The 25,407-nt window shown below is 39.6% G+C and overlaps 3 protein-coding genes across 4 annotated transcripts in view; 1 reads left to right on the forward strand and 2 right to left on the reverse strand.

The window, feature by feature from the left end:
• The first annotated feature begins 77 nt into the window (after positions 1-77).
• On the forward strand, positions 78-7,202 carry RBM48 (RNA binding motif protein 48). Its single transcript, XM_037136478.2, has 5 exons — positions 78-237; positions 773-963; positions 2,112-2,257; positions 3,720-4,288; positions 6,883-7,202. The coding sequence occupies exons 1-5, from the start codon at positions 127-129 to the stop codon at positions 6,967-6,969; spliced, it is 1,104 nt and encodes a 367-aa protein (XP_036992373.2). The 5' UTR covers positions 78-126; the 3' UTR covers positions 6,970-7,202.
• Positions 7,203-7,530: 328 nt separating this feature from the next.
• Positions 7,531-23,008, reverse strand: LOC119042710 (calaxin-like). Of its 2 annotated transcripts, XM_037136479.2 has the most exons (6): positions 18,674-23,008; positions 15,720-15,875; positions 14,624-14,728; positions 12,561-12,715; positions 9,038-9,142; positions 7,531-7,631 (listed from the first exon to the last, which is right to left on the reverse strand). In XM_037136479.2, exons 1-6 carry the CDS (start codon positions 18,714-18,716, stop codon positions 7,581-7,583), a joined length of 615 nt encoding a protein of 204 aa, XP_036992374.2. In that variant the 5' UTR covers positions 18,717-23,008; the 3' UTR covers positions 7,531-7,580. The 2 variants fall into 2 exon arrangements, with proteins under 2 accessions (XP_036992374.2, XP_053511026.1); XM_053655051.1 differs by lacking the exon at positions 18,674-23,008 and having other exon boundaries at positions 15,720-15,900.
• Positions 23,009-24,015: 1,007 nt separating this feature from the next.
• Positions 24,016-25,407, reverse strand: part of FAM133B (family with sequence similarity 133 member B) — a 28,425-nt gene continuing 27,033 nt past the window's right edge. Inside the window, exon 11 of the mRNA XM_037136503.2 lies at positions 24,016-25,335. Coding sequence (XP_036992398.1) covers positions 25,249-25,335 — 87 coding nt within the window. The 3' untranslated portion in view covers positions 24,016-25,248. The remainder of the gene's footprint in view (positions 25,336-25,407) is intronic.

Genomic DNA, 25,407 nt, shown 5'->3' on the forward strand with positions numbered 1-25,407 from the left:
CGATGGCCGACGCTGTCGATTCTCCAGCCAATCCGGGCACGCCTTGACCCACCCCTCTATCTTATTGGGTAAACGGGAGTGCAGCCCAGCGGATGTTGTCGTTTCTGCGTGGCGAAAACCGGCAACATGGCGTCGAGTGGTGGGGAACTCGGCGGGTTCTTCGACCACCACACGCAGAGGGCTGTGTGTGACACTCGGGCCAAGTATCGGGAGGGGCGACGGCCCCGTGCTGTCAGGGTAAAGTGATTCTGGTTTCATTTCTTACCCTCGGTAGCTTTACGTAAGTTGTAGTTCTACACCCCCAGCCTATGTAAATAAAGCCTTGAAAGGCTGCTATCAGATCCTTTATTCGTTGAAGATAGGTATGAGGAACCATGGTAATCAGGTACCAAAGATTTTCACGATTCCTTTGGTCAACTAAGAGGACGTCGGCCCGACGAAAACGTGTCTTTGTTTTAATCATTGTATCTTCCGTATTTACACTGTTGCTTGCGATGTGGTAAACACTCAATGAATATGTAACTATCCAATAACTTCTGTCGAGCCAACTTCTGGAAAACACGTCAGTTTAAGGTAGTCTGTTGTATGCTTTAGTTAGGTGAATTCACGTGGGGTGAATTATTCTTTATTAGAAGGGCAAGTTTTTTGGTTTTCTGTTTTCCGGAGACTGGTTGAAGAATATTTCTTGTTTTCAAAGCTTTTCAGCTTTTTATAAAGCAGTTTGTCTAGGCTTATTGATGACATACATTTATCTTGTTTACATTTCTTTTAGGTATATACCATTAATTTGGAATCTCGGTACTTATTAATACAAGGAGTTCCTGCAGTGGGAGCAATGAAGGAATTAGTTGAGCGATTTGCTCTATATGGTGCAATTGAACAGTATAATGCTCTAGATGAATACCCAGCAGAAGACTTTACAGAAGTTTATCTTATTAAATTTATGAATTTACAAAGTGCAAGGTAATGTGCAAGTTAAATACTGTCTTATCCGCCTCCATTCCTTCCCATTGCTATTATTTTGGCCCCAGGTTTCCCTCATTCATACCTGAATTACCCAACAACTTAACACAGCCCTGTGTTATTCTTTTCTTCCTCCAGTCTTTTTGAATGTTAGCTTTACCAAAATACTTCCCATCACATTATTCCCATGCTTAACAGTTTTGTCATGTACATTAAAAATTGGGTTGGGAGTAGGTTTTCCAGTTCCACTGCTTACTAACATCATGACCTTGGACAAGTTATTTAATGCTATTAAGTCTATTTTTCCTAATCTGTAAAATCCGTACAGTAAGAGGACCAGCTTATTGAGATTGTGTGAGGATGAAATGAAGTAATCTACGTATAAGACTTAGAATAGCATCTCCTGTTCAGAATGCAGTAAGCTTTAGCTATTGAGATTCTTACTGTCATGCACCTGTGTGAATTAACTGCATGTACTTCTGCCTTCTGTATAACATAAAGTCTGCTCCCAAAAGCTGGAATGTGAAATGCCTTATCTATTTTAATGTGACCTCTACTAATTTGTTCCAAGACTCATCTTTCCCAGCTATTAACACTTCATATTTTCTGTGTCACAAATAGCACTTGCTGTCTACCATAAAGTGCTTATTTTATGGGGTCAGATGTTGTTCTCAGGTTGCACTTATATGTAATCTACTTCCCTAACTAACTTGCCAGCTCCCCATGATTAGAGAAGGATATTTTCTAGAGTTTTTGCATTTTCAACAGCACCTAATATAACAGGCCTTGGAGTTTGACATCCGGATTTGAATCCTAGCTCCACTAACCAGTGTGCTCATGGCCAAGTGATGCATCTCCCTAGGCCTCACTCTTGTCATAGGGTTGTTGTGCAGTGTTAATTCAAGTGAAGCACTTAGGATACTGCCTGGCACGTGGTAGAATCTCAGTAAGTATTTCTTATTACCCCTGGGCAGAGAAGTACTCAAATATTTATTGTAGTAACACTTGGCCAGTTGTAGATGTTTAATAAGTATTTGGTAAATGATACCATCCTCTTGTTCTTTAGAGCAGTGCATTGTATACTAGTCAAGCTTTCATCCTAAGTAAACCTAGATTTATAAACCATGCTGTCATGTATTTCTGTTTAGGATAGCCAAGAGAAAAATGGATGAGCAGAGTTTCTTTGGTGGATTGCTGCATGTATGCTATGCTCCAGAATATGAAACAGTTGAAGAAACTAGAAAAAAACTACAAGAGAGGAAGGCTTATATAGCAAGAGCTACTAAAAATAAAGGTATGGAAAGCCTGTTACTGAAACCTATGTTTCAGGAATTCTGCTAGGTATAGCATTATGGAGCTCTCAGCATAGTAGGCAGAGAGGCAAATAAATAACAATATTCAATAACTGTAACAGGGTTCTTTGTTACATAATCTGGCTGGAAAGACAGAGATGTTTGTGGAAGGAAGACTTCCTATAGGATGAGAGAGGTGACTGAGTTTTGAAGGATAAGTAGACATTACTCAGAAAGGGAGAAGAAATGGAAAGGTGGGCCAGGTAGCATGTTTAAAGGCCCAGCAGAATAAGTGAGCATCGTGAATCTTAAGGAACTGTGTGTTATATGAGATAACCACACTCAGGGGCTTCAGTGAGATGACAAAAGTGGATAGGAAGGGAATGGTGAAAGGCCTTGTGTCCTGTGCAGGGAGTTAAAATTTTGACCTAAAGTCAGTGAGAAACAATTAAGATCTGCAGACCAGTTTTAACAGCTGCTAATGTAAAACTGCTAAAAGTGGAAAAGTTTCACTGTTGGCCAGGAGCTGGCCAGATGCCCCATTTGCCCAACTGAGTTTCCCTAGACAGATGTTCCAGATGCCTGGAGTGAAGTCCTGGAGTCTGGGATTCAGACTGTAGGATCAGAGCAGTAGGCACTGGATTAAGATAGTGCGTGCATTCTGGAATCTGAGTACTGCTAGAGGCTCTGATTACCAGACTTCCACCCTTTAATTGAAAGAGTCACCGTCCCTACAGCTGTTGAATATGGTGAGCTTAGGGTTGATTCGGGAATGGGCATGTGGCAGTGGTGAAGAGAGAAATAAAGGGAAGACTCTTGGAAATTTTACCTGAAAATTTGTCGAGAGAACTGTTGAGAGTCCCTGGTTACCTGTAGATTCTGAATTTTAATCTGTGGGATATGTAAATTAGTAGCTACATGCAAATTTGTATGTGTGTATGAGTGGCAAAGGAAGTTACTAAATACGGGCCTACCAGATTGCCTCCTCTAAAAAAACTAGCACAAACTCAGCAGCATATACACTTATATAGTAAAATACCGTGAAACTGTAAAGAAAAAGAAAAGCAGCTTTGTATGTAGCAACATGGAAAAACTCTCCAAGATCTACAGTTAACTGAAAAAGGTGAGAGAAATGTGTATTCAGGGGAGAAAGAGGTAGGTGGAAGAAGAAAAGTGTAAGACATAGTGGACAGATAAATAAGGTAAAAATTGTGATTACTTATGGGGGTAGAAATCAGGCATATAGAGAGCAAAGAAAGAATGTAGCTTGACACTGCTGTCCTATCTTTTTTAGCTTTTAAACCACGTGAACCTACTACCTGCTCAAGAAATAAAAATTTTAGGGTAGCGTTTGTTAGCATTTTAAAGTAATGTTTGTTTTTAAAATAACTCTTTTCTGAGTGATGAATGTAAATGAACCATTTCTGTTTCCCTTTCTCTCACCTTTTAAATTGTAATACCAAGATCATTTCATGGCAAAGAAGAAACTGGTTATGGAGCATAAAGACATGAAAGGTTTTAGACAAGACTTCCATTCAGAGAAACCTGGATTTTGTGAAGCTGCTTTGAACACTTCTGCTGGGAACTCAGATCCTTGTCTCCCTTATTCTTGTGAATTACCTTTATGTTATTTCTCCCCAAAATGTGTGTGTTCATCAGGAGAGTATGTGGACAGAGCATCACACTCCTCTCAGGATGGCAGAAACTGTGATGGAACAATGGGGCATTTCAACCACAACGATTCTTTGCAGAAAATGCAGGTGCAAACTTTCAAAAAATCAGTGGCCTGCCCTGGTGCTCAGAAGGCTATTACTCCTTCAGAGGCAGTGGACAGATTTATGCCTCGGTCAACACAGCTACAGGAGCGGAAAAGACGAAGAGAAGATGACCGTAAACTTGGAACTTTTCTCGAAACAAGCAGGAGCAGTAAGGAGGTTCTGATTGGGCCTTTGCTGCCAGGTATACCTAAAGTGGATATGCATGATGACTCATTGAATACAACAGCAGACTTAATTCGGAATAAACTTAAAGAGGTAAGATCACTTAAAGAAAACTTCTCTGAGATGATTTGGTTATAGACTAACACTAAATAATTATTTATGAGAACAACAGTATTGCCATTAATATTTGTAATTTTCTGATGTGTTTTCCTGGAATTCTGTTAATTTGACTAACAAATTTATATGCCTTGATATCATTAATCCTTGTCTTAAACATTAAACAGAATACACGGTGGGCAAAAGGAGGTTTACAGTTGTGAGTATGCAAAATACTGAGTTTATTCTTGTATTATTATTTATTAACTATTGTATTATTTTCCATATAAACAACTGTAAACTTACCTTTGTCCCACCCTGTATACTTTATATCCCTCTCGCTATAAAGTAGAAAAGCAGTGTCAGTCAGCAAGGTCAGTCTGTGAGAGCAGAGAAAGCTCTGCTCTTCCCTGGCCCTTCCCTTTTTTTTAAAGTGCCCCTCATACCTATGGGTTCTAATACTAGCCAAAGGAGAGTACTACCGCATTGACGTAAAATTATGACAATTTATTTTTCTTAAATTGAGTTATTTCAAATTACATTAAATTCAGAATGCTTGTTTGCTTCTTTGATGGAGGTGACCACAGAAGAAGGTGAGGCATCTAACGATTAATACGTAAGGTTTGCATTTCAAATGTAAACTTCTTAGAGTAGAACTAGATTTTTCTACTTAATTTTTTTACATTATTTGCACAATCATTTTTCAGTTTCTGAGCACAAATAAAGTTAACATTTGAGTTTGCTTTTGAAATACCTTATTTTGGGGCAAGACTTAGAAATCAAAAACTGAAGGAGAAAGACCGTTTTCTTAGGTTCAGAAAGTGCTTTTCATACTATTGTACATGTTTTATAATGTGAGTAAGGAGGGGACTATGGTAGCTTAACTAACTTTATGTATATTTTTTTACCTGAAAATTATCTGATTAGGATAAGAGGTTTGTTTTTATAATAATAAAAATCCATCCATGCAGCCCTGGCTGGCGTGGCTCAGTTGGTTGAAGTGTCCTGTAGCCTAAGAGGTAGTAAGTTTGAGTCCCAGTCAGGGCACATACCTAGGTTGCAGTTCAGTCCCTGGTCCAGGCATGGGCATGTGCGATTTCTGGTCCGGCGCATAAGGAGGAAACCAATTCATGCTACTCTCCCCCTTCCTCTCTCTAAAATAAAAAAAAGCAATGAAAAGTATGTCCTCAGATGAGGATTTAAAAAACAAATCCACGGACACAATTTCTGTGTCTAAGCCTCTTTTTGAATTTTTTAGTTTGTGCTGGTGCCCTTCCTGCTTCACACACAGCTGAACTGAGGCACAGGTGCAGATATACATAGGCTGTCTGAGCCACAGCTGACTGTGTTTTCAAGAAAAACATGTCAGGTCCAAAGCCTACGTATGGAAATAGAATGACATCCCCCCACCTCGCCGCTTCTCTGACACCCCCAACTCCATACCTTCTTTAAAAAAAAACATTTTATTTATTTATCTATAGAGGGGAAGGGAAGGAGAGAAGGAGAGAAATATCAATGTATGGTTGCTTCTCGTGCACCCCCTGCTGGGAACTGGCCTGCAACCTAGGCATGTGCCCTGACTGGGAATTGAACCACGATCCTTTGGTTCACAGGCCCATGGTCAATCCACTGAGCTACACCAGCCAGGGCCATACCTCCTCTTTTTTCAACCAAAGTGCTCATCACTTTCTAGTAATAATATAACTTCTTTTTCACTGTCAGTCTTCAATCTCCCAGAATTTAATTTTCATGAAAGCAGAGATTTTTTTTTGGGCCTAATTATCCCAAACTCCTAACATAACATTGGCACTTAATATTTAGTGAATGAATAAATAAACAAATCGTGTATACACTATGTTTACTACTGTGTTAAAAATTTTGTCCACATATTGTCAAGGCTTCAGAAGAATCATGGAAAATTAAAACATTTGATTTGTGAAGAAATTCTATCCTTTTACTTGGTGTTTAATTCTAAAATAATTTGTATAATAATACAATATTTGTGTAATAAGAAATAGAGAAAATAGTAGAACAACAAAAAGAAGAAATACTAAATATAATTTACTAGTTTCTAATAATTTTCTTTTTTAAGTGAAGACCATTTTACTCTGCTTTAACTTATTGTCTTCTCATTTTTTCATGATGTTTGATTTCAGTTTCCCTAAGAAATGAAGGCAATTTCTGATTATTTATTCAAATTTTTCATTCCCTCCCCACAAGCATCCATGTCCCTAAATATATTAGACATTATCACTCTTTCAAGGTGTGTGCAGCCAGGCTCCATATCTGTATCCAAAAACAAGTGACTCCAGATCTGTGAAGGAATGTGAAAGGAGAGCATATGTTTACTTCTCTCCCCTCAACTTCTTTTCCCTGTTAAATTTCTTTTGAAATTTTACTTCCATCGATGTTTGGACAGAAAACTTTGCTCTGTGCCTAGATTGTAGCCTGAACCTTGAACTTGAGCTAGCTCTGCTTCAAACATGATAGCAAGGATTGAAGTACTGGATATCTGTTCTACCTCTTCTGATAGTTCATTAACTCTTATACTGGAAAAATTAAGATTTGTTGGTTCTCTCTTTTAAAACTAGGTCGCTTCACCTGTGCCAAAGCCTCCAGAGGACAGGTTGGAAGAAGTGCATACCAGCCATCCATTAAAACAAAGAAGAAGAATATAAGATTACTAGTAGCAAATTAATATTTTCTAAAGGAGTAATGAATTTTTTATTTTTAGCCCGTCATTTTAATTTTCGAAGAGATTTGACTATTGGTAATTTTTTTTTCAGTGCATTCCTCTCTGTAATTTTGTTCAAGCTACTTGTCTAATTTAGTTTCATCTTTTAAAATTAGTTTGTCGTGGACAAAATACATGCCAGCCATTTCCCTTAATAAAACTTTTCTGGAAACTCCACCCAGTGCCTTTGCTTACATCTCACTGGCTGGAACTGGGCCCATGACTGTTCTTACCTAAGAAGTCTGGGATAGTGAATGTTTTCAGTTTCTATCTCCTGTGGTTGAGGAAGCAAGAGAAAAGAGGGTTGGGAGTGCCCGATTCACAGTATTTGCTATAAGATCCAAGGCTGCTAGCTAACTTAAGTAAATAAAATGAAATAGCTTATCGTTACCTGTTATAGATGTTATTTTGACCCATACTTATTATTACAGAAACTGTTCTTATTCTCACACTGCACTAACTATATGCAGATTAACCGAAGGAAATAAATACAGTAACCAAAATGTTTTTTATTTTAATACAAGTATTGAGTGATTCACATTAAAAAACTAGAAGTCATGATGTGTTTAGGTGTCTGAATGCCAGGGCTTCAAAATCAAGACAAATCTGTAAAGTAAAAAAGTTAATAAACTATTAGAAAAGCTGAAATTAGAAACTTACATGCTTAACTTGTAAGAAGAATTTACTTGATCCAAGGCAGAAACAAATTACAATTTGTAAATACTAGACTTCTACCAGTACTTTTAGTACACATTTTTTTTTGTTAGTAGTCCACACAATGGAAATCCAATTATATGCAGGCTGTTTCCATATTTTTACTGTCAAAAATAACTGAAGAAGGCACCAAAAAAAGATTCTGACTCGACTGGTTTCGGGTGGGGTCTGAGATTCTGTTTTTCCCGTAAGTTCTTAGGTGATCCCATTGCGCCGGTGCAGACTACACTGAGTAGCGAGGCTGTACAGACTCTGGGAGCAACTGAAGAACTGCTGGTGTTCCATCCAGACCTAAATAGTTACTCCAACCAGATCCATTATTCTATAGTTTTTTACCAACATTTCCAGAAAATTAAAATGTGGGAATAGCCCTGGCTGGGTAGCTCAGTTGGCTGGAGTGTCGTCCCATATGCCAAAAGGTTGTGGGTTTGATCACTAGTTGGAGTATGTACAGAAGGCAGCAAATAGGTTTTTCTTCTCTTTCAAATCAATAGCCTCTGGTGAGGATTTTTTTTTAAATGTGGGAATAAACTACAGTGGAACAAATGAAGAGAGCTGAGATGGCTAAGGATAGTTTAACATCATTCATGTTCATTCACAAAAATCTAAGTTACCAGAGAAAAAATTTCCTTAGAAAAAAAGAAAAATTGTCTTTATATATCATGTTTGCAAAGCATAGTTGATCAAAGGTAGAATTAAAGGAAATGTTAATGAGTCATGAATTATGAGGCTGCCTCTTAGAGCTCAGAAAACTTTAGTCAAATTCAAACAAACCTTTATGGCCACAAAACACTAAAGTACTAAGTATGTGCCTTAAATTTTTAAAACTTTTTTTTCTCATTGGCAACATTTGGGTTGAAAGAAGTCAAGTTTTCTCCTAGCAGTTCTTGCTGCATCTGCCTTATTCACTGTTCTGTCCCTTAAGCTCAATACGCCCTGGTTTTCTTTGGGAAAATACTAACATACAGGAAATCAGGACAAGTAGAGCTGAAGTTACAAGCTTAAAAAAAAAAAAGTGTTGAATTTCTTTGGGAAAATATTAACATGCTTGAGTATATTAGGAAATCAGGACTTGAGTATAGCTGAGGTTGCAAGCTAAAAAAAAAATGTCTATTGAATATAATTACTTAAATCGTCACTACTGTCTTGGTTCCCAAAACACTAGGATGGGACTGAATCCTTCGTGGTTGCCTAAACCTGGCAGGGGCTGAAGCCCTACAAAGGTGAGTGTCTAGCAAGTCTCGTTTTCAGAATCTTTAATATGTTCCCTCAAGCAATATGGGCTGTCGACACTGTACCTTTGCTTCCGGTAAACATTGTCCAAACACCTCCAACAGAAGTCTCTCTTCCTTCACTGCTTTCTCAAAGTCTGCAAAAGATATCTTGCCATCGTTGTCATAATCCTAGAGAGGAAGGTGATTTCTTGATAAATGATTGAGTACTTTTTTAATTTTGCGTGGAAAAGAACTATCTAGAATGAAAGGTTACACCAAATAAAACTAGGTTCATATTCTTTTTTTAAAATATTTTATTTATTTTTTTCGAGAGAGGGGAAGGGAAGGAGAAAGAGTGGGAGAGAAATATCAATGTATGGTTGCCTCTCATGCACTCCCTGCTGGGAACTGGCCTGCAACCCAGGCATGTGCCCTGACTGGGAATCGAACCGCAATACTCTGATTTGCAGGCCTGCACTCAATCCACTGAGCTACACCAGCCAGGGCAGGTTCATATTCTTTAGGCACTACCTACATAAGTGAAAAAGTACTCATTGGCCCTGGCCGGGTGGCTCAGTTGGTGAGAGCATCATCCCAATGCACCAAGGCTGTGGGTTAGATCCCTGATCAGGGCACACAAGAATCAACCAATGAATGCATGAATAAATGGAACAACAAATCGATGTTTCTCAAATCAAATTTAAAAAAAAATATTTAGAGGACTTCCGCCAAGATGGAGAAGTAGGTGGAGGGTCCACCTCGCCTCTGTGCACAACCAAATCTAAGAACAACTATTTTTAACAGCAGTCACAACCAAGCCACACGGAAAATAGACAATATGGAGTCCAAAGGACAACTAGATACTCGGCTGGACCGGTATGAGGAGCGAGGCCAGAAGCAGAGCAGGTTAGCAAGAAAAAATTCCCGGGCGGTGCGCGGGGCGCCCAGGCAACCGAGGGCTGATCGCCAGCGAGCTGGCTGCCGGAGCGCACAGGGAATAGGCGCGGTGGGTCGCTCAGTCGCGCGCATTTACGTGCGGAGAAACCAGTGAGAAGGGAAACCAGCGCGGTGCAGCAGGCTCGCAAAATTAGGATCGGATAAGCAAGCCCGAGGCGTTTGACTGGATGCGCTGGGCTAGCAGAGAGGAACGCCATCGCTCCCTCTCTGACCCCGCCCCCACACACAGCGTCACTAAACAGCACGAATAAACCAAAAATGGCTCTAGAACAACTCAGAGCCCCAGAACCGATAGACCTAAGTGATGAAGAAATAGCCAGTCTCTCAGATGCACAGTTCAAAACACTGGTTATAAAGATCCTTACAGAACTGGTGGATTTTACTCACAAATTAGAGAAACATATGGAAGCTAAATTAATTGAAATGAATGCTGATACAAAAGATACCAATAGTGATGGAAAGAAAATTGGGACTCAAATCAAGGGAGAGGACCAGACAGAAGAAAAAGATGATCAAGCAGAAAGGAATGAAGAAATAAGAATTCAGAAAAATGAGGAGAGGCTTGGAAACCTCCAGGACATCTTTAAACGTTCCAACATCCGAATTATAGGGGTACCAGAAGGGGGAAAGGCACAACCACCAGTTGAAAAATTATTTGAACAAATAATAAAGGAGAATTTCCCCAAGATGGCAAAGGAAATAGACTTCCAAGAGATCCAGGAAGCTCGGAGAGTCCCGAGGAAGTTGGACCCAGGAAGGAACACACCAAGGCACATCATAATTACATTAGCCAAGATTAAAATGAAGGAGAGAATCCTAGAAGCAGCAAGAGCTAAGGGGACAGTCACCTACAAAGGAGTTCCCATCAGACTGTCAGCTGATTTCTCAAAAGAGACCTTACAGGCAAGAAGGGGCTGGACAGAGGTATTCCAAGTCATGAAAACCAAAGATCTACAACCAAGATTGCTCTACCCAGCAAAACTTTCATTTAGAATGGAAGGACAGATAAAGTGCTTCTCAGATAAGGTCATATTCAAGGAGTTCATCATCACCAAGCCCTTACTATATGAAATGTTAAAGGGACTTACCTAAGAAAAAGAAGATAAAAAAGATGAACAGTGAAAGGACAGCAAACTCACAGTTATTAAGAACCACACCTAAAACAAAAGCAAACTAAGAGGATAGCTAGATCAGGAGCAGAACCATAGAAATGAAGATCACAGGGAGGGTTAGCAACAGGGGAGTGGGAGGAGGGGAAGGGGGGGGAAGGTACAGAAAATAAGTAGTATAGACAGTAGATAGAAAATAGATAGGGGGGAGGATAAGAATAGTATGGGAAATACAGAATCTAAAGAATTTGAGACACATGTTCATGAACTAAAGGGGGAAATGGTGGGGGAGGGGTATGCAGGGTGGAGGGGAAGGGAGGGGGGAATAGAGCAAATGTAACGGCATAATCAATAAAAAATAAATTAAAATAAAAAAAATATTTAAGGAGCCCTGGCTGGCGTAGCTCAGTGGATTGAGTGTGGGCCTGCAAACGAAAGGATCGTGGTTTGATTCCCGGTCAGAGCACATGCCTGACCGGGAATTAATTTGGGTTGTAGGCCAGTTCCTGGGGGGAGGGGGGCACGCGTACGAGAGGCAACCATACATTCATATTTCTCTCCTTCTCTCCTTCCCTTTCCCTCTCAAGATAAAATATTTTTTAAAAATTAAAAAAGTATTTAAGGGGGCCACTTTATTCCTATTAATTGAATAAATAAATGTTCCTGGTATTAGGGACTGAATGTGTGTCCCCAAATTCTTATGTTTTAACCCCCAATGTAATATTTAGAGGTGGGGTTTTTACAAGGTAATTAGGTTTAGATGCTTTTATGATGTAATTAGTATTCTTTTAAGTAGAGAAAGAGACCAGAACAACCTCTGCCATGTCAGGACATACTAAAGAGGAGGCTGTCTGCAACTCAGGAAGGGAGCTCTCGCCAGGGAAGTGAATCAGCTGGCACCTTGACCTTGGACTTCCCCCAAATGGACATTACTATGTCCATAATAAATCAATATTATTGGTTTCATTGAAAGATTCATTCTGCACCTGGTTTTCTAGTGTGTAAACCTACCAGCACTTTAGCTTTCTCATCTGCAAAATTGAGATAATTTGTTCTTCCCAGGGTTGTTTTAAGGATAAAATAAGTTCCTATATTAAGTTCTGTGAAGGGTCTGGCATACAGTAAGTCCTCTATAAGGAACAACTACTTTTATGATTATATTATTTTGTTAGAGTTAAGTGTTTAGACAAATTGGAAGGCTAAGATTATAACGACCGACTGGAATAGCATCCAGTTTTATACAAATTAACCCTGGAGCTTCCCCCAATTAATGAGACTTTATTGATATTAAAATATTTGAAGCTAAGAAAATTAACATTAATTTGGTGGGGTGATTAATCACCCATCAATTCCATAGATATTTACTGAGCACCCACTGTCAGCCAGGCACTGTTCTAGGCAATGGATAGGGCAGAGAACAAACAAAAATTCCTGCCCTCATACAGGTTACATTTATTATGGAGGCAAACAATCTCTGCATCTTTAGCTTTATCCAACACCCACTTGATTGGATATAAAGAATTACAGTCTTTCATCCTTACCATTTTCTTCAGTGTTATGTCTACCAGCTCTTTTACTCCTTCATCAGTCTCTTCCTTAGATGACAGTTGGTGTAGGCTGTTCCTCAACAGGTCAAATATTTCCTCTTGAGAAATGTGGCCATCGTCACCATTCAAATAGTAAACTTCAAAACAGACTTTTCAAAGCATAAGAAGTTTAAAGACTCGGATAAGGACAGTTAAAATGTTATTAATCTCCTTAGTTATTTCAACATATAAAAAATTATACAACCTACAATTATTGGCCTATGTGGTGAGAGATTTTAAAATAAAGCACCCTTTGTTATATTTCTTTCATCAAGATTAAATACCCCTTGGAATGTGAAGACATAACTTCAGGATTTTGAGCTACAATAAAGGGGATACATATTTTTAAATCTCTGATCATACAATACACATATACATGTGTATGAAATCTCAGCATTGATTCTCTTCATACATAGTGTACAAAATATGCACACACGTTGCTATGTCACTGACAACATCAGCATCTTTGGGAAGTGAGTTGGTCCCCTCATGGGGGCGACTGCACTACCCAACATGTTCCACCTCTCCCGGGAGTGACCTGCATCTCATGAAGTAAGCGCTACCACAGCTCATTCACTCGTCCCCAGGTGCTTACTCCGGCCCTGGGGATACAGCAGTGAAAGAGCTTGTGATCCAGTTCAATGTTTTAGCAAAAGCAGTAGAACCACGTATAAAACTTCAGGGTGATCAGATTGGCTTTGTCTTTTGTTGAGTTTCTCCTAACCTGTTGAACATATGAGTTTGCAACACAACCTTACTAGAAGTGGTATTTTCCCCCAAACTGATATATCCTGAAACATGAAATATTTTTTCATATTTCGTATACCATATTCCATATTCATGGAAGTGAGGTTAGAGGAGAAAATAATTTTTGATAGTTGCTATTCAGTCATGCATGGCTACTTTTGATATCATAACCATTTTTACAAGGTATTAGAATTACCACAAGAATTTACATCCAAGAAAGTTGGCTTTTCACTTTTCATTGAGACTTTTGTATAGGAATGTTGCAACAAGCTTAAATGGCAACTATATTTAAATGTTATCCTGTAAAAAATTAGACCAAAGAAAACAACAAAACTAGAAACAATAAAGTATAATTGTCAGAAAGTTGATGATTTTTTAATGTTGCTATTGCTGTGTAAAGATGTTTAATTTAAGGATCTTCTTTTGAACATTCAAAATCCAAATCCAAGTGGAAAAATAAGAAGGAATAAAAATTTTGCTTACTTCCTCAGAACACCACAACCTTAAGCAATTTGATGCGAAGCGATGTTCCCTTGAAAACTGGTATTTAAAATTGTTTAAAATTCTCTTTCCGGGGTTTCTCACCCCAAATCCTGGCTCCAGAGGTGTAAACTATAGGAAATACTCATCACTCCATTGTTACAGTGGGGTGAGGCCAGAGTTATTTCTAGGCAAAATGGTGAACCGGGAGATTTTTATTTTTCTGTAAGAAACTCTCTTTATAATCCTCCCCCCTTTGCCTTTCATTGTCCTTAGGCGTTCCCCTCTCTACACTCATCTGCACTAACTGGGGCACCGATGTCTGGTGGTTTAACATGTGCTTCACCTTCCTTTGTGTCTATACCTCACATTTTTTTAATGAGAAGACAAGCAAGGGCCCTAACATGACTTGCGCACTGCCCCATATGAAGGCCTGTTTGCTGCTGAGCCCAGAGAAAGCCTCAGCAGCTCCGTCTTGCAAGCTGATTAGAGTTGGCATAAGCCCTTGCCCTCAGTTTCAGTCAGTAGCCTGGGCCCAAGCCAAAGACCCATCCTGGTGAGCATTGCAGAGCCAGCGAAGGAAGTGTTTGGGGTCCTGGGATTAGGGACTCTCCTGTGAAATAGGCCACCCATTTCATCTGGCTTTTATTTTTAAAAGCTGCCGTGAACTGTTTTTGCAAGGTTGCTATAGAGAACACTAATTTCATGTTTTTTAAAAACTTGAAACATTCACTAAATAAAAAATTGGCAGTCTATATTAGTAAACCAGCAATCCCATATAGGATCCTTACATTTCAGCTTTTCTTCAAAAGTCCCTCGAAGAAACACTGATAATCCTGCAACCCACTCATTTATGTTTATGCAGTTGTCATTGTCTTTGTCAAATGCAAAAAATACTGAAAAAAGACCATATAAATGTATTATAACTTACAGCTATTTTATAATTCAAGAGTATGTATGTATGTAAGAATAGATTTTTAAAAACTTCCTCCCAAACTGAGAGGGGAAAAAGGGTTTTGCCACCATCTTTCTTGAAAGAGTCAAAATGACTCTTATATGTTTCCCCCAGATTTTCACAGGAAGAGCCATTCTCCTCCATGCTCAATGATGAGCTTCATTTGCGATGTTTTGTACAGTTACTGTAAGTCAAGAAGTCCAGTGATGGAGCCAATCAATGTGGTTATTTTTATTCTAAAAAAGTGGCAGAACGCTGTTCTAAAGTGTTTGTACAATGCCTAAAGGTAAATTACTAAAATAATGCATTATTTTAAAATCACCAATGAAAGTTTATCCCAAAGAAAATAAAATATCAACTCTTGGGAGTAATGGATATGTTAATTATTTTGATTATGGTTATGTTTCCAAGGGCATACATATGTATGTCAAAACTTACCAAACTAACACTAAAAATCTGTTAGTGAAAATAGATCACATTAAATAACTTCCTATTTCACGATAAATGACCTTTTTTTTCAGTGTAATGAGTATCAGTTTTGCACTGATACATTTTTATGAGGAAAAAGTCACTTACAAATGTACACATCTACACCATATGAATCCACAAACATTGTGACTAAAAGCCACATGTTTATCTTTGAAAGCAATGCTTTTTTATTTAGTCCATTCCAGGTTATCCCTCCAAGTGGTACACCCATGAGATAAATCCTTGACGACCTTATACTAAAAACCATCCTGGCCATAAAGTCAACTACTAATTTGTATTGTCGGCACTACCAGGATTATCTTTTTAGTTTGGCATTAAAAAATTCAAAGTCTTTGATAAAAATTAAACATATACTTGCCATATATTAATCTACATAGATATGTATGCCATGTACACGTTTGCTATCTCAGCTTGGCCCATTTCAGTCTCTCGTGCCTTCTTACCCCTGTTCATTAGCTTCTCATCAGTCATCCCAAACAAGCTGTACAGGACGGTCCGGAAGGCATTACGGTCTAGTCCAGCGTTATCAAGTCGCACACTGGCTTTTCCCACCAAGCGCTGAAAAAGTATTATCAGACACTCTACTTCACTTTTTTTGACTGTAAAATGAAAATATAAATACATATGAGTTCATCATTGAGTTCTCCAACCTAGTAAAAATATTTTACTAAAAAGCTATTTTTCCTATGATGCCCTAGTGATTTTTAAAATATGACATGGACTTGTTCTTTTTAAGATTTTATTTATTTACTTTTAGAGAGTGAGGAAAGGGGAGAAAGAGAGGGAGAGAAACATCAGTGTGTGTTTGCCTCTTGTGCACCCCATACTGGGGGCCTGACCCGCAACCCAGGTATGTGCCCTGACTGGGAATTGAACCGGTGACCCTTTGGTTCACAGGCCCATGCTCAATCCACTGAGCTACACCAGCCAGGGCTTGGACTTGTTCTTTAACAGCTTATCCGGATAAGATGGGTCATTTTCCTGGGAGTTGGTGGGCTTTGAATTGGGCCTTGAAGGATGCACAGGATTTTTATAGGAAGGAATGAGTTGGGGTTGGTGAAGAAGTGGAAAATTGCAGGGAGAGAGAACAACATGAGTAAAGGAAAGCAGGAGAATGCGGGGAACCAGCAAGCTGGGAAGAAGTGAAAAATGAGACTGAAGAGAATGGCCTGATGGTTGAGGGCCTTGAATGCCTGGCCAGAGGGTTAACATTTTTTACTGAAGTGTTTCTCATGGTATCATCTTTGGACCACCTGTGTGAGAAGCAACCCCCTTGCCATTGCTCGTTCAACATGCGATTCCCAGGCCTTGCCCTAGACCTCTCTCAGAATTGTTAACGGTGGGCCCAGGAGGTGAGCTTTTAAACAAGAGCTAGGTTGACTCTTGCATGCCTTAAGAGTTGAGAAGTGGCAAGCTGTACTGAAGCACAGAAGCCAGGCTTGGAGTGATGGGGCTAGAGGTGGAAATGGGGTCAGAGTGGGGAGGGAGCCCGAGATGCTGTAAAGAACCAGTAGGACTTGGTGACTTATTTTCAAACCGAAACTTTTTAATATTCATATATCTGGATCTTACTCCAGGCTTAGAAAATTAAGAAGTGAACAGGAGTGTCTAATGCACCATCAGGCCCGAGAACTCAGGGCTTAGATTTAGTAGGTTGGGGTACTAGACTTAAGCATTTGGGTTCTACTCCCGTTTATGAGAGACTGAATAGCTGAGAGACAGACGGCAGACAAGTCACATAGCAACTTATGCTTTGGAGTCCTCACCTACACAAATTACATGTTGTCTGTCCAGATGATCTCTGACAGTCCTCAAGTTTCTAAAAGTCTAATTTTCTGAATCAAAGATTGAGAGAAACAAAAGGAGGGGAAAGCTGGATAGTATTTTTCTTTTTCTTGTCCTCCCTCCCCTTTCTTTTTTTTTGGGGGGGGAGGGGGGAATGGCAGGTGGGGAAGGTGGGGAGGAAAAAAAAAGGTTATTTTAGATGCTGTCTTTGAGATGAGTTCAGGTTACCCAGTAGAAATTAATGACAACATATAGCAAACAGGCACTTTACAATAGGGTTTCCACTGTCGTCAAAACAACTTGATTCTTAGGACAATGACCAACAAAATAAAAAGCAATTACAAAGGTACCTAAAAATACTATTCTATGAATTGGATCAGATCCCCAGGCTTCACACTAGCTATTAGCCCTAATATAAAAAACAAAAGGTCTTTTTTCTCCAACCAATAAGCATTTATTAAGTCTCCCATGAACCAAGAAATGATTACTCCATGGTTCCTGCCCCCAAGATTGGCACACTTTGGTGGAGATAAAGAAGTGCAGTAAAGTAGTATAAGCACTGTGATTGATGGTGGTTGGGGGTGACCCAAAGGAAGATGGTAAGTACTTAAGAAGGGCCCCAAAGAGGAGGTGCCACGAGCTAAGACCTGTCAAAGGAGTGAGCATTAGCCTGAGCAGAAAGCTTGAATGCGTGGAGGCATATTCTGAGAGCTGCAGATGGTTTGGTGCTGGCCTGGTGGCAGAACTGTTTGCAGACAATGGGGAGCTTACTGAAAAATTCTGGTAAGTTAACAGGGTCAGATTTGCATTTATGGAAGATCACTTGGGCATGTTCTTGAAACTACCTTATGAATGGTGAATCCAGATCTGACAGGTTGCTATTTTCCCAAAGACCACTGAAACCATCTGTCCCACCCCAACTGTGCTTCTTACAGTGTGATGTAGATATTTCACCTTCGGAGAGATGGGGACTGTCTCCCTCCCTGTAACTAGGAGGACTTTTGTGATGGTTTCCTTTCAACCAAGTAAGTGTACAATGGAAACCAGGGATTGTGACTTCTCAAGGTTACATGGTAGAAAGAGATGCAATTGCTGATGACAAAAACTTAGAAAGACATTTTTTTTGTGTGTGGAATATGGAGGAGGACACTCAGACGTAGACACACTCTATTGAGTGCACAGTAAGACACCTGTCATGCCCATTCTGGAGAATTATTACCTGAGTGGAAATGTTAGGGTCCCTGAAGAAAGTGAGGGTTCAGCTGCTCTGAATCAAAGCAGTCAAGGATTGTAGACAGTCTCTGGTGTGTAACTTTTTCTGAGTTTACCCACGTGGCTTGCATTTCATTGTATCTACAGATCTTATCATACACATGGAGAAGGAACAATTGTGATATTTGAGAAGTCCTGGGTAGTGAGAATGGTATTGAGATGCCAGAAACTGACCCTTTATTAAACAACTTGGTTTACAATAACTCGAGATTTCCAAGGGATGCAATGATGAGTTCCCATGAACTCTTCAGTTTCTTCTTTTACATCTTACATAACCATGGTTCATTTGGCAAGTTATACATGAACTCTGGCACATTGTCATCAGCTAAATTACACTTACCAGGTTTTCCACTAGTGTTTTGCTTTTTTATTCCAGGATTCATTTGGCTGTCATGCTTCCTCTGAGTTTTCAGTTTTCCTTGATCTTACTTTAAGAATGTTCCTTAATTTAGCTGTGTCTAACATTTCCCTCATAATTAGACCATTCATGTTTTCTGGGAGACTACAAGATAGTATTATTCTTGTCATCACACTTTGGGAGCATACGTGTGGCCTCAATCACTTGGTTAAGCTAGAGTACAGGTTTCTCCACTGTAATGACTGTTTTCCTTCTCCAGAATCTTCTTTACAGGCCAGTCTCTTCAAAGAAAAGGGAGTCAGGTGCCACTCCTTGGGAAGGGATCTATACCATTATTCAGAATTCCTCTGTAAGAAAGCTGTCTCTCTTCCTTTCATTTAGTTATGTCGCTATGGAGTCACATATAATTTATACCAATATTGCTATTTTGTTCTCAAATTGCTCCAGCTTTGGCCACTGGGGGGTTTTCAGGCTGGCTCCTGTTTCACATGCCCCCATCCTTCTGCTTTTCCACATTTACTTGCTTTCTGGCACGACCCACCTGCCTCACCTCTATCACCTGAGAGAGAACAAGAAAGAAGACGTGTTGGCCTCTGCCTCGTTCCTCGTGCAGAGCTCCTGCAACCGTGTGGTTTCCTAAGTGACACAAGCAGGAGGAGCATCTTGTGGCCCGAGTTCCAAACGAAGCTCCTAAATCCTAAATTTCTATTTCCTGGGTGACAGGAATGGCTTTTGTTCTCATGACTGTTGGTGGCTCCAGGTCATAGAAAGACCAAGCTGAGATTAAAAACTTGGGCCTTTCAGCCCCATCCACCATCCTTCAGGGAGGAGCTAGAAACTACTGATGATCGATCATGTAAATGAGAAGGCTCCAGGAAAACCACCAACATGCAGGGTTTGGGGATGTTCTGGGCTGAACACAAAGGTGCTTAGAAGCAAGCACAGAAGTTCTGCAATCCTCCCCACATGCCGTCCTTTGCACCTCTTCCAGCTGGCTGTTCCTATCTTTTCATAATAAATTGCTCATCTAGTAAGTAAACTGTCTCCTAGGTTCTGTGAGCTGCTCTAGCAAGTTAATTGAACCGAAGGAAGGGGTTGTTGGAACCTGAGATTCACAGCCAGTTGGTCAGAATCTGCAGCACAGATAACCTCCTGGACTTGGAATTGGCATCTAAAGACGGGGGAGGGGGGCTGAACTCTTAACCTGTGGGATTTCATCCCATCTCCAGGTAGTGTTGGAACTGAGTTAAATGTAGGACAGCCGGCTGGTATCCGAGAACTGCTTCCTGGGAGAAAGCACCACAGGTGGCGAACGTAGTGACAGATGGAGGAGTGTGGCAGAAGTGTTGGGGGGGGAAACAAATTAGTGCCGCTTTCCCTCTATGCTCAGTTCAGCTTTGTCAAGAAATCCTGTTTTTCTAAATTGGTGATTGCTACTCTGAAACCAAGGTTTGGGTGCTTGGTGTGCTGTGGCTACTGGGGTGTTAATATTGCTAAGCCCTCTCAGTAGAACATAGTGAGGAAATTAAGTGTGCCTACGAGCTGTGTAGGCATACCCACTGTTACGGCTCACAAATAAAGTGAAAGCCAAGTACCGAACTAGTTGGCCTGTAAGTGGTCCTGGGCTAAGTGCCAGAAGAAACAACTGCATGAAAAACTCACGAACACTCAGGGGGGTGGGGGGCTCATGAACCCACAACGGCAAGTCATGCCACATTTAGCTTCATTCTCCCCCAATAGGAGTGGATCAGAGAAACACAGTCCACAAAAGTATTTCAATTTTAACAGCCATGTGACAGTATCTCTTATCATTATTATGTTGGGACCGATTCATTACCATGCAGAGCCTACAGAGCATGATGGGAAGCTGTCAAATGTTCCCTATGTAACCATCAAGCTGTTGCAATGTGGAGAGGTGAAGGAATATGCTGGATGACAGTAACATCTAAAGGCCAAAATGATCAGCTGAAGCAAACATGACATCATTAGAAGTTTTCAAATTCCTCACATAGGTTAGAGAGATTTAAGTGTAAAAATTATGGCAAAACAACATGTGAAAGACTAGGTCAATTCCCAATCTATCAAATGAAACTGACATTAGGCTGACAAGATTAAGTTTCACCTGGAAAAGATAATTCTGGTCAGGAATCCTCCAACTTTAGTGTCTACAATACATAGAACCATCTGGGTGCCTGGCCTGCTTCCAGAGATGTTTAAATATACTTAGGTGTGCCCAGGAAGCTGCATTTTCTTTTTCCTTCTGTCTTTTTTGAGAGAGAGGAGGAGAGGAGGGAGGGAGGAAGAGAGGGAGGATACTGATGCGCCCTGCCTGGGGACCCCGGGCAGGCACAGGGAGACTTAGAAAGGTGGGACCTACCCTGACCAGGGAGGGCACACGAGAGAGAGTGGAAGGGCCCCAAAATGGGCTGCGCAAGTGGCTGATGTAAAAGTAATTTCCTCAAATTCTGAAAACATTCTCAGAATTGTAGGTCAGGATTTGTGGTCATGCCTGAGAAAAAAACATTCACAAGATTACTTTTTAAGGTCAGGGCAAGGAATCCCCCCAAACCTGTTACACTAGTTTTAATAAACACTTGCTATGTTTAAAGCACCACGCTATTTCAACATCTATATTATCTCTGGTTACGTATCTCTACCAATCCCCTGAAGTAGAGCAATCTACTTAAATGGATTTTGTGCCAAAGAACTCAGGGAAATGTCAAAGTAAACCTTTGAACTTTGAAATCTTATTAAATTTCAGATTATAATAAAATCGGTCCTTGGTTGGCAGATAATCCTTTAGCACTTATGTCATGTAAATTCTCAAGCTTCTCTTCCCATACAAAAATATATTTTAGGACACCTGATCATTATTTTCAGCATAAGTGTAGCAATAATTGTTCACTTGCTATCTTATTTTTTACAGAGACTAAGGTATTATATAGGAAAGAGAGGAACTCCATTTTGAAAGTTACAAAGCACTCCTTAACGTCCAACTAGTATGTCTACTAAGTTTCTATTTGAATAAATATGCTCAGGCAGTGCTGGATGTCTGGTCAGTACTTACAGCTCTTGACAGTTTTACTGATGGGCTCCACCAGCTTCCTCAGCTGGTTCATGGTGAATGTGGCTTTGATGCACTGCAGACTTGTCAGATAGCCTAGCTCCGAGCCTGGGCAGCCTGGGACCCCACTGATTCCACAGTTCACTGCACCACACCCAGCACTGTCTCCATGGCAACATTCCAGCAACCAAACACAGAAGGTTCTCAAGTCATTGGAAACACATGCAACAATGACTGTTACCACTCAGCACTGATGAGTGATTTCATTAATGTTAGTGTGATCTGAAATACTTCAGCAAGTCTAACATTGCTCTTCTTTGGGTCTAAACACCAGTTAAAGGGGTACTTGATAATGTCATTTGTATTTCCTCAGCATAAATTCTACAGATGAAAATGTTTCCCTCCTATTTGAACACAAAACTAAATGAGATTATAAAGGCCTTAATCTTTTAGTTGAAATAAAATAATTTCCTAGGCTCTATAATTTCCTTCAAAGGCTATAACCTCATTTGAAATTGCAAACCAAGTACCTTCTCATGATATCCAAGCGGAGGCTTCAATCTGGGAGCCTCTAGAGAAATGTTAAATCCTGCTTTCATTCCTCCCACTTGTATCTGACTAACTATTAGGAAAACATGTAACTATGCCAAAGGTGGCCAAAAAAACAACTGTTTTAAGTCCTACTGTTGAATCCTAGTAGAGAGAACAAGTAGTTTCTGGTGTGTCTGCTGGTCTTCACTGTGATAAGGCAAAAAATATAATGTACTAACATAATTTTTAGAAATTAGGGCACTAAATTCTTGGGAAGTTTTTAATGAAATATACAATTTTAAAATAAGGCAAATAAAACAGGGGAACAAAAAGCTTTCTTAAGGCTTTTCTATAGACTTTAAGTTCAAAACTGGTAATTTTTTAAAAGTGAAACCTGTCACTTAAGTCTGAAGAATAACTGTTCTCAGTCTTTCTGAGGTTAGTCTATTCTCCAGAGCAACAGGCTTTTAAAGCACAGCTTGACTAATAGACTATGAACCCATATTCTTGATGAAATAAATTCAGGACACTCTTATGAATTTAAAACACCTAAATATATTAAGGACAACCAAATCAATCCAAAACAACCAGAAAGAGGTAGCATTGCTATAAATTCAATTTTGTTTCTATCCAGACACCCATCAATTTTGTTGCAGTTACTTGACATAATTACCCAAATAATATGTCCTGTGTTGAAAAGGGGTGATCTGGTGGAGGGGGAAGTCAGACCTGCACATAACATCACCAGTCAGGTTTTCTTCCCATACCTTATTAGGAGAATGTTAAGGTTACCATAAGAGAAACAGTGAAAAAGGTTATGTCCCAGACAGTCAATGAAATGGAAAGAGTATAATTTCCTGGCCAAATAAATCTCTTTCTCCCCCAGTCTGTAAAACGAGCAGCTGCCTCTAGTGGAACACATCACATACTGGGCCAGTCTGCAAAGGTGCACTTTTATGTTCGCAGCAAACTGATCAACACATAAACTGATAAACTTTTAGCATTTGCACGAACAATTCTGAGAAACTTCCTTCTGGATACAAAATGTCCTTCAAACTTACTGTGCACTCAAGAACATATAGGGCCCTGGCTGGCATAGCTCAGTGGATTGAGCGTGGGCCTGCGAACCAGAGTATCGAGGTTCGATTCCCAGTCAGGGCACATGCCTGGGTTGCAGGCCAGATCCCAGCAGGGGACGGGACGCATGAGAGGCAACCATACATTGATACTTCTCTCCCACTCTTTCTCCTTCCCTTCCCCTCTCTCTCTAAAAAAAAAAAAAAGAACATATGGATATCTTTTATTAGGTAAGAGTAGGAAGCTCTAAGCATAAAATTTAAGGAAACTAACCAAGAAATTGTTATTTTTACAGCTAAATCTTGAAGACATGTCTTATCCTCTGACCACTGAACACCTAGTAGTGTTTCTTAATCACTGTCACTTTACTTGAGACCCAAAGGGAGCCGATGAGAACTTGGGCTATTTTTAAGTAAAATAGCTATTTATTCAGCCTCTTGTCATGCCAAAATGTTTTGTGCATATAACACTGTAATTATCACGCAGGCAAAATCGCACATCAAATTATATTTTGTTACCTGATTATATAAAATTGTAAAGTGAAATTGATTTATCAATCCCTTTTAACTAGTAAACAATTCAGCAGGAGATATGAGGCACAAAATCTTAGTAAAATGACACAGAAAGAGCAATAATGTAATTCTCACTTAAGTTTAACTTGTCATAATTTTTTTATGAATATACAAAGACAAACTTTTAAAATGTTATACTTACTAAGATTCTGGCAAGAGCTTTATGTAACAAGACACAGCATAACAGGCTTGCCATTCGACTTGTATATGGTAAGTCTCAGCTTCAATATGAAGCTGTTACAAACAAAACAAAACCGAAAACCTGCTTCTTACATGCTAAATATCTCGGCAAGAACGCCATTAAATGCAGTAAGGAATTTAAGATAGCAAGAATAAAAAGTTAATAAAAGCTAAACATTACAGCCTAAACAAAATTCATACAAAAAATAACTATCACTGGTTACATAAAATTCTCCTGACTGGTTAAAACTTAACAGTATAAAACATGCATCTTAGAATCTTTAGCTATCAAGTTCAAAAAGTACCAGTGTCTATTTGAAATGACTCCTCTCCAAAGCCAAAGTACAGTCAAAATTAATTCAAATGTTATAACACATTCTAATACTAAAACCATTCAGTATTATTGAAGTGGAGGTACATCCCAGAGCTTCCAGGGCCTTCTCGAGCTGCAAAAGGCCGTTTCTCTGGTTCACTCAAAGCAGCATACGGCAGCGTCCAAGGATGTTACTAACCTCAGTGAATGAAGCGCAGGACTGCCATACCCAGCTCTGACCTCCCCATGAAGCATGGCTACTGTGTCCACAAAAATAGGATGTATGAGGATAAAAGGCACACTATTCTGCTAAAGAAAATAGCAAACCACCCCAACCCTTGAAAGTTCCTTCCCCAGGTAAATAATAAAAGTATACAAGGGGGGAAAAATTAAAATACACTTATCTACAGAGTAAGGATACTGAAATATCAATGCAATCCTTACTTCAAAAATGTTAGAGTCATCTGGTCATTTCTGTGTACATCTTAATGATGTATCCAGACTCAACTTCTGTCGATTTATCATTAGATACTTCTAGTCAAAAATATTAACTTTATTCCCAAATAACAACCACTAGTGTGACTGCAGTGTATCATCTCCCAAAGTCACTAAGCAATGGAAGAGAAAAGGACAGATGCTCAGGCAGCAGGCAACTCTTACGGCCCCTTCACACAGCGGCATTCTGAGTGGCTACTGAACGGTCCAGGAATAATTCTAGAAACAACAATATTCATGCACTTTAGTAAATATGTCATTATTTTCACAGTTGAGATCTCCTCAGACATTGCACTTTACAAGGGAATCCTGGTTTTTTCTAACGTCATGGTGAGTCAGGACTTGAACTAGCAGCCTTCTTTTTCTTTTTCTTACTGTGTTTCTTATGCTTCTTTTTCTTTTTTGTTTTTTCCTGTAAAGACAGTCCCATGTTAGACATTTCTACATGAAAATATGCAAATTAGAAACAACCAGTGCACTAAGG

Source organism: Artibeus jamaicensis, unplaced genomic scaffold, assembly GCF_021234435.1.
Source record: "Artibeus jamaicensis isolate MK-2021 breed Jamaican fruit bat unplaced genomic scaffold, CSHL_Jam_final contig_923, whole genome shotgun sequence".
NCBI classification, from domain to species: Eukaryota; Metazoa; Chordata; class Mammalia; order Chiroptera; family Phyllostomidae; genus Artibeus; species Artibeus jamaicensis.

What these genes read in the sequence shown, in the direction of transcription:
- RBM48 (XM_037136478.2), top strand. Translation starts at nt 127, where the DNA reads ATGGCGTCGAGTGGTGGGGAACTCGGCGGGTTCTTCGACCACCACACG. An exon ending in ATGAATTTACAAAGTGCAAG is followed by an intron (nt 964 to 2,111) that starts GTAATGTGCAAG and finishes ATTTCTGTTTAG; the next exon opens with GATAGCCAAGAGAAAAATGG. An exon ending in AAGAGCTACTAAAAATAAAG is followed by an intron (nt 2,258 to 3,719) that starts GTATGGAAAGCC and finishes TGTAATACCAAG; the next exon opens with ATCATTTCATGGCAAAGAAG.
- LOC119042710 (XM_037136479.2), bottom strand. Translation starts at nt 18,716, where the DNA reads ATGAATCCTGGAATAAAAAAGCAAAACACTAGTGGAAAACCTG. An exon ending in TGAGAAGCTAATGAACAGGG is followed by an intron (nt 14,729 to 15,719) that starts GTAAGAAGGCAC and finishes GTCTTTTTTCAG; the next exon opens with TATTTTTTGCATTTGACAAA. An exon ending in TTTTGAAGAAAAGCTGAAAT is followed by an intron (nt 12,716 to 14,623) that starts GTAAGGATCCTA and finishes TGCTTTGAAAAG; the next exon opens with TCTGTTTTGAAGTTTACTAT.